Source organism: Pan troglodytes, chromosome X (assembly GCF_028858775.2).
Source record: "Pan troglodytes isolate AG18354 chromosome X, NHGRI_mPanTro3-v2.0_pri, whole genome shotgun sequence".
NCBI classification, from domain to species: Eukaryota; Metazoa; Chordata; class Mammalia; order Primates; family Hominidae; genus Pan; species Pan troglodytes.
The window spans coordinates 78,209,314-78,220,785 of NC_072421.2; the positions used below are offsets into that span (position 1 = coordinate 78,209,314).

General features: G+C 41.8%; 1 protein-coding gene across 1 annotated transcript; it reads right to left on the reverse strand.

Annotated features, from left to right (window-relative positions):
• Positions 1 to 7,601: 7,601 nt before the first annotated feature.
• On the reverse strand, positions 7,602 to 11,026 carry LOC100614100 (hexokinase-2-like). Its single transcript, XM_054676523.2, is given in 2 exon segments — positions 7,602 to 8,971; positions 8,973 to 11,026. Coding segments are annotated over 2 exon segments (2,436 nt in total). The 5' UTR covers positions 10,686 to 11,026; the 3' UTR covers positions 7,602 to 8,248.
• Positions 11,027 to 11,472: the final 446 nt, after the last annotated feature.

Consider the following 11,472-nt stretch of genomic DNA (forward strand, 5'->3'; position numbering starts at 1 on the left):
AGTAAAGACTGGGAACCAACCCAAATGTCCAACAATGATAGACTGGGTTAAGAAAATGTGGCACATATACACCATGGAATATTATGCAGCCATAAAAAAGGATGAGTTCATGTCCTTTGCAGGGACATGGATGAAGCTGGAAACCATCATTCTCAGCAAACTATTGCAAGGGCAAAAAACCAAACACCGCGTGTTCTCACTCATAGGTGGGAATTGAGCAATGAGAACACATGGATACAGGAAGGGGAACATCGCACACTGGGGCCTGTTGTGGGGTGGGGTAACGGGGGAGGGATAGCATTTGGAGATATACCTATTGTTAAATGAAGAGTTAATGGGTGCAGCACACCAACATGGCACATGTATACATATGTAACAAACCTGCACGTTGTGCACATGTACCCTAAAACTTAAAGTATAATAAAAAATTTTTTAAAAAAGAAAAAATATTCCTTATAAATATAGATGCAAAAATTCTCAACAAAATACTGGAAAACTAAATTCTACAGGACATTAAAAAGATCATACACCATGATCAAAGGGACTTATCCCTGAGATGCAAGGATGATTCAACATATGTAAATCAATTGATGTGATATATCACATTAACATAATGAAGAACAAAAATCATATGATCACCTCAATAGATATGAAAAAAGCATTTAACAAAGTTGAATGTTATTTCATAATAAAAATACCCAACAAAACAGGTGTACAAGGAATGTACCTCAATATAATAAAAGGTGTATATGAAAAGGTAACTGTTAACATCACATCACATTTGACCTCTGTTATTGAAAATCGAATGAGGATGCTCACTCTCACTACTTCCCTCCAACATAGCACTGAAAGCACTAGCCAGAGTAATTAGATAAGAAAAAATAAATAAAAGAAATGCAAATAACAAAGGAAGAAGTAAAATTATGTCTGTTTGTAGATGACATGATCCTAATTTGTACAAACTCCAAAAGTATTATTAGAACTAATAAAAGAATTCAATAAAATTGCAGGATACAAAGTCAATATAAAATAAGCTACATTTATATACACTAACAATGAACCATCCTAAAAGAAAATTAAGAAAACAATTCCATTTACAATAGTATAAAAATGTAAAAATAATACTTATGAGTAAAGTCAACCAAGTTGCTAAAAGACTTATACACTGAAAACTACCGAACTTCGATGAAAGGAATTAAGGGGCACAAATAAATAGAAGGACATTTAATGTTAATGAATTAGAAGAATTAATATTGCTAAACTGCACATACTACCAAAAGTGATGTACAGATTCAATGCTATCCCTATCAAAATTCCAGTGTCAGTTTTATACATCCTAGAAACACCTTAAAATTCATGTGAAACCACAGAAGATTCAGAATATACAAAGTGATATTTAAAAAAAAATAAAGATGGAAGCATCAGACTTTCTGATTTTAAAATATATTATAAAGTTATAATAATTAAAATAGTATGTTATTAACATAAAGACCAACATAGCTACCAGTGGAAAAGGATAGAGAGCACAGAAATATATACCCAAAGATGCAGTCAGCTGATCTGCAACAAGAGTGCCAAAAACATACAATGGGGAATGATGGTTTCCTTAAAAAACGGTACAGGGATAACTGGATATCCACATGCAGAAGAGTGAAATTAGATTTTTTTCTTTTATAACTTTTATTTTAGGATCAGAGATCCATGTGCAGGTTTGCTTTATAAGTAAACTGCACGTCATGGTGATTTTCTGTACAGGTTATGTTGCCACCCAGGTAATAGGCATACTGAACGACAGGTACTATGTTGATCCTCTCCCTCCTCCCAACCTTCACCCTCAAGTAGGCCCCAGTGTCTGTTGTTCCCCTCTTTGTGTCCACATGTTCTTATTGTTTAGCATTCAGTTATAAGTGAGAACATGCATTATTTGGTTTTCTGTTCCTGTGTTACTTTGCATAGGATAATCACCTCCAACATCATCTATGTTACTGAAAAAAAAACCACAGACACACATGATTTTGGTTTTTTATATGGATGTGTAATATTCCAAGGTATATATGTACCACATTTTCTTTATCCTGTCTACCATTGCTGGGCATTTAGGTGGATTCTATGTCTTTGCTATTGTGAATAGTGCTGCAATGAAAATACACATGCATGTGTCTTTATGATACAATGATTTATATTATTTTGATATATACACAATAATTAGATTGCTGAGTAGAATGGTCATTCTATTTCAAATTCTTTGAGAAAGCACCACACTGCTTTTAAAAATGTCTGAGCTAATTTATATTCCTGCCAACAGTGTATAAGCATACCCTTTTCTCCATAACCTCTCCAGCATCTGTTATTCTTTGACATTTTAATAATAAGCATTCTGACTGGTGTGAGCTGGAACCTCATTGTAGTTTGAATTTGCATTTCTCTAATGATTAGCGATGTTAAGCTTTGTTTCATATGCTTCTTGGTTGTGTGTATGTCTTTTGAGAAGTGTCTGTGGATGTACTTTGCCCGTTTTTTAATGAGGTTGTTTTTTACTTGTAAATTTGTTTAAGTTTCTTATAGATGCTAGATATTAGACCTTCGTCAGATGTATAGTTTGCAAAGATTTTCTCCCATCATTTCAGTTGTTTGTTTATTCTGTTAATACTTTCTTTTGCTGTGCAGAAACTCTTTAGTTTAATTAGATCCCATTTGTCTAGTTTTTGTTTCTTTTGCAATTGCTTTTGGTGTCTTCGTAATGAAATCTTTGTCAGGTCCTATGTCCAGAATGGTATTGCACAAGTTGTCTTCTAGGTTGTTCATAGTTTTAGGTTTTAAATTTAAGTATTTGATCCATTTCGAGTTTACAGTTTTATTTGATGTAAGAAAGGGTCCAGTTTCAATCTTCTGCATGTGGCTAGCCAGTTATCCCAGCATCATTTATTGAATAGGGAGTCTTTTCACCCATTGCTTGTTTTTTGGCAGCTTTGTAGAAGATCACATAGTTGTAGGCATGTAACCTTGTTTCCAGGATCTCTATTCTGTTCCATTGTTCTGTGTGTCTGTTTTTGTACCAGTACCATTCTGGAGGATTTTTTTGTTATTGTTGTCGGTTTGGTTGTTTTTTTTTCTTTGTTTGTTTTTACTATAGCCTTGTAATATGATTAAAATTCAGGTAACGTGAGGCGTTCGGCTTTGTTCTTTTTGCTTAGAATTGCCTTGGCTATTCAAGATCTTTTTTTGCTTTTTTCGTATGAATTTTAAAACAGTTTTTTTTTTTAATTCTGTGTCATTCGTAGTTTGATAGGAATAGCACTGAATCTATAAATTGCTTTGGGCACTATGGCCATTTTAATGACATTGATTCTTCCTATCAATGAGCATGGAATGTTTTTCTTTTTGTTTGTTTCATCTCTGGTTTCCATGAGCAGTGTTTTGCAATTCTCGTTGTACAGATCTTTCACCTCCCTGGTTAGCTGTATTTGTAGGTATTTTACTCCTTTTGTGGCAATTGTAAATGGGAGTTTGTTTCTGAGTTGGCTCTTGGCTTGACTGTTGTTTTTGTACTGGAATGCTACTAATTTTTGTACATTGATTTCTATATTCTGAAACTTTGCTGACATTGGTTACTATATCGGGGAGCTTGAGGGCTGAGACTTCAAGGTTTTCTAGATATAGAATCACGACTTCTACAAACAGGGTAGTTTGACTTCCTCTTTTCATATTGGGATGCCTTTTATTTCTTTGTCATACCTGATTTTTTTGGTCAGGAATTTCAGTACTATATTAATTAGGAATCGTTATAGAGGGCATCTTTATAATGATCCAGCATTCAAAAGGAATGATTCCAGGTTTTGCCCATTCAGTATGATATTGGCTGTGGGTTTGTCATAGATGGCTCTTATTATTTTAAGGAATGTGCCTTCAATGCCTAGTTTGTTGAGAGTTTATAACATAAAGCGATGTTGAATTTTGTCAAAAGACTTATCTGAATCTATTGAGATAATAATATAATTTTCATTTTTAAGTCTGTTTATGTGATAAATCACATTTCTTGATTTGCATATGTTGAACCAAACTTGCATATGTTCAACCAAACTTGCAGCCCAAGGATAAAACCTACTTGATCATGGTGAGTTTCCTTTTCGATGTGCTGATGTGTACAGTTTGTTAGTATTTTGTTGAGGATTTTTGCATCTACGTACTTTAAGGATATTGGCCTGAGTTTTGTTGTTGTTGTGTCTCTGCCAGGTTCTGGTATCAGGATGATGCTGGTCTCATGGAGTGTTTTGGGTAGGAGATCCTCCTCCTCAATTTTTTGGAATAGTTTCAATGGGAGTGGTATCAACTCTTTTTTATATATCTGGTAAAATTAGGCTGTGAATTCATCTGGTCCTGGGCTTTTTTTTTTTTTGATTGGTGGATATTTCATTACAGATTTAATTTTGGAATTCATGATTGATCTGTTCAGTGATTCAATTTCTTTCTTGCTCAGTCTTAGGAGGATGTATGTGTCCAGGAATTTATACATTTCTTCTAGATTTTCCAGCTTTTGTGCATAAAGATGTTTCTAGTAGTCTCTGAGTAGTTTTTTTTTTTTTATGTGGGGTAGGTGGTAATGTCCCCTTTGTCATTTCTAATTGGGTTTATTTGGATTTTCTCTCTTTTTTTCTTTATTAGTCTAGCTAGTGATCTATGTATCTTATTAATTTTTTAAAAGACCATCTCCTGGATTTGTTGATTTTATGAGTGGCTTTTCATGTCTCAATTTCCTTCAGCTCAGGTCTGATTTTGGTTATTTCTTTATTTCTTCTTGCTTTGAAGTTGGTTTGCTCTTGCTTCTCTAGTTCCTGTAGTTGTGATGTTATGTTGATAATTTGAAATGTTTCTAACTTTCTGGTGTGGGAATTTGGTGCTATAAACTTCCCTCTTTATGTGGCCTTTGCTATGTCCCAGAGATTCTGATATGTTGTATATTTGATCTCACTAGTTTCAAAGAACTTCTTGATTTCTGCCTTAATTTCATTACTTACCCAAAAGTCCTTCAGGAGCAGGTTGTTTAATTTCCATGTAAATACATGGTTTTCAGCAATTTTCTTACTGTTGATTTCTATTTTTGTTGCACTATGGACTGAGAGTGTGGTTATTATGATGTAAGCTTTTTTTTCTTAATTTTCTGAGTGTTGTTTGAGATCACATTGAGTGGTTGATTTTAGAGTATGTACCATGTGGTGATGACAAAAAATGTATTTTCTGTTGTTTGGGGGTGGAGTGTTCTGTAAATGTCTATTAATTTCATTTGGTCAAGTGTTGAGTATAGGCCCTGAATATTTTTGTTAATTTTTTGCCTCCATGATCTTTCTCATACTGTCAGTGGGGGTGTTGAGGTCTCTCACTATTATTGTGTGGGAATCTAAGTCTCTTTACAGGTCTCCAAGAACTTGCCTTATGAAGCTCGTTGCTCCTGTGTTGGGTGCTTACATATTTAGAACAGTTAGGTCTTCTTGGTGAATTGAACCCTTTACCATTATGTAATGTTCTTCTTTGTCTTGTTTGGTCTTTGTTGGTTTAAAGTCTGTTTTGTCTGAAATTAAGAAAGCAACGTCTGCTTCCTTCTGTTTTCCATTTGCATGGTAGATTATTCTCCATTTTTAAATTTGAGCCTATGTGTGTCATTGCATGTGAGATGGTTCTCTTTAAGACAGAATACATTTGGGTCTAACTTCTTTAGCTTGACGTTATGTGCCTTTTAACTGGGGTACTTAATCTGTTTACATTCAAGGTTAGTATTGACATGTGTGGATTTTATCATGACATCATGTTTTTTTTATTTATTTTGGAAAATGTTAAAATTTATTAATAATAGTTAACATCGCATAGTTAATTAAACTAGTTATGTATTGTACATAATGACAACATCTTCACTAGACTGAGTGCTCAAGGATTTGAGATGATTTGCTATTCATCACACCCCGAAGATTGAGATCCACTGTATTTACACAAGCAAAGCCATGTCAGCAAGGGACTGTCAACCTGATTCTGAGAACACAAACATTCAAAATTTATTTCCAGTGTTCCTTTTTGGAAACCAACAACACATCTTTAATACCTACACAAACACACACACACATCTCTACCTTTAAAAAAAACAGTGTAACTTCATAGATAGCACCTAATCTTCAAGCTTAAAATTTAAGTTAAAATTAATCTCTATTTTGTGGACACCCTTTAGTGAACTAAAATCTATGTGAAAGCTTTTGGCTTTTGTGTAGCAGGAGACACCCACATTATGGGTCAATTAGTGCAGATGGGAGCAGCAGAAGAGCTACACCAGACAGCAAAGCAAGACTAGAATAAACGAGAAGGACCAGCCCCTCTCCCCTCTGTGCTCCCAGAAGGAGCTGGGCCGTTTTCACCTAATTACACACAACTTTGCTTAAAAGTTGTATAATCAGACACTATTCCCAGCACAAGTTTGATAAATATACAAAAACTGGGTGCAATTTCATCGTGAGTTTCTTTCCATTCTGATCCTTGTATCCAATTCAATAGTTACATCCCTCTATTATATAGTATCCAGGTTTAATGTCTGTGCTTGTGTGTATTTTAGGGCAGAGGCAGGCTTTCAGATTCGGAATCAACTGCACTCTTGAAAAGTAGGGATGGAAGTTTTTAAGCCACTCTCATCCCTCCCAATAAATTGAAATAAATTAATTTTTTCCCAATAGTTTGAAATAAATATTGTGTATAAAAAAAAACACAAAAACAGGTTAGCAGACCAATGCCAGCTCAGCCTAGGGAAGCACATGGACAACCATTCTTGTAAAACATTTAAAATACAAACCCAAGGTGAAACTTGCTGGGAGGGCACAAATACACCAAAAATGTTGTCCCTGAGGTTTTATTTGGTTGTTTAATTTTTCTGTTTTGGTTTGTTGTTGAGGATTAGATACAACTTAAAAAAAGAAATTTTGGCGACTTCCTTTATCTTGTCAGAAAGCTTTAAAATACTACTGACTGCCCTAAGAATAAAGATTTCTAAGCCATGAGTCCATTTGAAACGATTCCTTTAGTTTCCTTTGCTTAACATCCCATGGAATGTTGCCCCAAGAAAATCTCTAGATGGAGGAGCCAATTGCTGTGGTCTCTTCAGTCTATTGGCTCAGCCTCCATCTCTGTCCCTGCCTTCCACACACTTCCAAGACCACAGGGGAAGGAGGAGCCAGAAGCAACCACTTTGCCATTCACTCACCCTGAAGAGGCTTCTCTTCTCTTCCCACAGGCGAATGAGGTATTTCTATGACTAGTCAGTATCTTCCTCTTCCGCCCTTTAACTACACCGAGGCCAATTCTGACAAGACTTGCATATCTGTATACATAACAAATTAACATATAAATACATTACGTACAACTGACCATTACATGTCAAGATGAAGAAGCAGATCTACTTCAAGAACTAAATAAAATTTCAAATATAAATTAAAATGAAAATACAGTGTTTCCACTTTTGCAGGAAAAATTTGTAAAACAAACTAAAAACTCCCCCTTCCCCAAAGGTCCATTGCTCGTGCATAACGTGTGCACCCCGCTGAGGTGCGACAGCTGGCCTGACTGCAGAATGCATCAACTCCTGGCTTTGGTTTCATTGCCCAGACTTGGGATTCCTTGATTCCAGGAATAGCAAATGCTGGAATCCACAGGGCAAATGCTTGTAGATGAGGTTAAAGAGGGGCTGCTGCGTGGATATCCATGGATTTCCCTCCATTGTCGCCCCTCCACCTTCCCCACGTCTGCCTGTAGGACAATCAGGCTCACGTCCTCAGTGGAGACCTCGCATATCTCTGACAGGAGAATCAGTAACAACGTCAGTGCTGGGGGATGCACCCCACCTAGAAATGTCATATTCAGGCTCCAAGGTGAAGCAACCACATCTTCATTAGTGTCCCCATCCTGTAGAATTATACAGGGACGTGGAATTTGGCAAGGGGGATTACTAAGGGTGACAATTTCCATGTTTTAAGAGAACCAATGGGAATGGTTGTGACGCATGTGAACAAATCCTTATTTGGAACTGTATTTATCTTAATAGGGCCAAGCTCGGCCACCAAGCTCTACGATGAGATGCAGAGACAAAACCCAGTCCAGTGGGGTCCTCTCTGCCAAGGAAAAGCCAAGGGGTCTGTCTCTGACACAAAGGGATGACACCTTGTAATTTAAAACAGGGAAGAGGGAGAGAAAGAGGAAGTCTCTTCCAATTTCAGGGGTTCTATCGCTGTCCAGCCTCACGGATGCGGCAGAACGCAGCAGTAATGAGCGCCGCCCCCTTCCCGCTGCCATCCTCTGACTGCAGGAAAGACACATCACATTTCGGAGCCAGGTCCTTCACTGTCTCATGCATGACTTTGGCAAAGTGAGGATGTAGCTTGCAGAGGGTCCCATCCACACCCACTGTCACTTTGACAGTGTCCAGCCCACGGTTTTCTCGTATCTTGTCCACCACAGCGGCCATGCCTGCACCACAGAGCTGGGCTGCCCGCCGGGCCACCACGGTGCACACCTCCTTAACAATGATGCTGTCGTCACAGGTGCTCTCAAGCCCTAAGTGTTGCAGAATGGCTCGGACTTGCAGCAGGGCCAGGCAGTCACTCTCAATCTGAGACAAGAACTTGGTTTCAAAGATGCCCCTTTTCTTGAGTAGCTCTGAGATGTGGCCTCAGAAGAGCAGCCCACGCTTGGTGAAATCGATGAGAATGTTACCGACAATCTCACCCAGGTACATTCCATTGATCATTTTCTCGAACCTCTGCTTGCCGGGGTTGAGTGAAAGCTCATCCACAGCCACATCAAATTCTGTGTGGAAGTCATCTAGGCATCCATTGTCCCCAAAGGCCCCCCATTCCATGTTCACACACATCCGCCCCTCTTCTCCTTCCACCAGTTCCACATTGCTCATCTCTTCCATGTAGCAGACATTGCTGCCCGTGCCAACCGATGAGGCCAACTTCACAGTGAGGGTCTTCAAAGCCACAGGTCATCATAGTTCTGACTGTGTCGTTCACCACAGCAATCACATCCAGGTCAAACTCCTCTCGCCGGTGGATCGCTTCCTTCAGCAGGGTCACCACGTCCTCGCCCTCGCAGCCAGATTCCTTGAAGCCTTTTGTCCACTAGAGGAGGATGCTCTCGTCCAGGCTGTTCTGCTGGCAGGGGAAGGAGAAGGTAAAACCCAGAGGCAGGCACACGCCCTTCATGCCCATGTACTCCAGGAAGTCCGCGATGCACTGGACAATGTGGTCAAAGAGCTCGTCCCCGGTGCCATGCATGACCTCCTGCGGGATGGCATAGATCTTGTTGTGCATCTCCACTCCACTCCACTTCCCATTCCGAACACAGACCAGCAGGACCCGGAAATTTGTTCCTCCAAGGTCCAAGGCCAAGAAGTCCCCTTTCTCTGTGCCGTCAGGGGTGGCACACACGTAGGTGGGAAGCATCTTGACGGGGGCACTGGCGTGAGTCTCCTTGCTCAGACCTCGCTCCATTTCTACCTTCATCCTCCTCTTGACCTCCAACAGCTGGTCATGGCTCAGCTGCAGAGGCTCTAGTGTCTTCTGGCGGGCACGGTGTTGATCGGCCAGCCGGTAAGCCACTGCTGTCACCATGGCTGCACCTTTGCCACTGCCATCCTCGGAGCGGAGGAAGCAGACATAGCAGTCGGGCAACAGCCGCCACACGGTCTTATGTAGACGCTTGGCAAAATGGGGGTGTTTCTTGTAGACGGAACCGTCGACCCCAATAGTAGAGCGAAGCTGCTCCTCGCCTTTGTTCTCCTTGATGCGCTGCAGCACGGGGGCCAGGGTGGCTGTGCACAGGCTGGCGGAGTGTGTGGACACGATCTGACAGATCCGGTGAGTGGCCACGCAGTCCTCCTGAGTCGGGTCCATGCCCAACCGCATCAGGACCTCACGGGCCTTCCGGATGCCATCCTTCTCCCCTTCAGTGTCTGAGATGTCTTTGGTCTCAAAGTGACCGGTATTGAGAAGCTCTGGGCTGAGCTTCCCCCTAAAGAGCAGCTCCTCCTTGGCCATCTTCACCAGGATAAACCTCATCAGCTCCCCCATGTACATCGCACTGATCACCTTCTCAAACAGTTGCTTCCCCAGGTTCAGTGAGCCCATGTCAATCTCCTGGTCAAACTCAGTGCGAATGTCATTGAGCAAGCCATCGTCCCCGAAGGCCCCCCACTCGATATTGATACACATCTGCCCCTCGTCGCCTTCTACCATCTCGATGTGGCGCATCTCTTCCATGTGGCAGGCGTTGCTGCCAGTGCCCACAATGAGACCAATCTCACAGTTGTGGTCGTCATGACCACAGGTCATCATGGTCCCAACTGTGTCATTCACCACAGCCACAATGTCGATATCAAAGTCCCCTCTCCTCTGGATGGCCTTCCGGATCAGAGCCACAACGTCTCTGCCTTCCACTCCACTGGACTTGAATCCCTTGGTCCATGAGACCAGGAAACTCTCGTCTAGTTTAGTCTGGCGGCAGGGGAACGAGAAGGTAAAACCCAATGGGAGCTTCTTGTCTTTGATTTGTAGCTTATCCATGAAGTTAGCCAGCCATTCGGCAATGTGGTCAAACAGCTCGGTGTCACTGCCTCGCATGATGTCCTCGGGGATGGCATAGATCTGGTTCTCCATCTCCACCTTCCGGAGCCCATTGTCCGTTACTTTCACCTAAAGCATACGGAAGTTGGTCCCTCCAAGGTCCAGAGCCAGGAACTCTCCGTGTTCTGTCCCATCTGAAGTGGACCTCACAAAGGTGGGCAGCATCTTCACTGCTGCAGTGGGGTGAGTGGTGGATCCAAGCCCTTTCTCTATCTCCTTGCGGAACCGCTTAGAGATCTCCAAGAGGGTCTCATCAGAGAGGTGCATGTGGTAGAGATACTGGTCAACCTTCTGCACTTGGTCATGGTTGAGCTCCTTGAAGAAGTAGGCAAGCAAATGCGAGGCAACCATCCTGCCGCGACCCGACGGCGCAGAGTTGGAAAACCGAGGCGGGGGCACGAGCCGGGAGGCGGGCAGCGCGGTCCGACTGCTTTGTGCTGGGGCTCGGCTGCCTGGCCGGGAGCTGGGAGTCCGGACGGCGCACAAAGAAGGCTAACGGCGAGGGTGCGCCCGGCTGGCAGAGGGCGCGGGTCTCCAGAGACGTGATTTTGGCGTCACAACTGCCAGAAGGCGCCTCAGTTCTCTCCCGGCGACGTGTCCGATTGTCCCACGTCAAGGCGCTAACTTCGGCCACAGGATCACTGAGGCTCAACTTGAGAAGAATCTCAGCCCGGCTCCACTCGGGCAGTGGGACCTCTCCGGTTCACAGGCGCGTGGCTCCGGCCCGCGGATTTTCTTAGCTGGGTGACACGATGTTGCCAGCGGCAGCCCGGGACTCCTGCCGATATCATATCTTTAGCTGGTTATTATGCAAACTTGT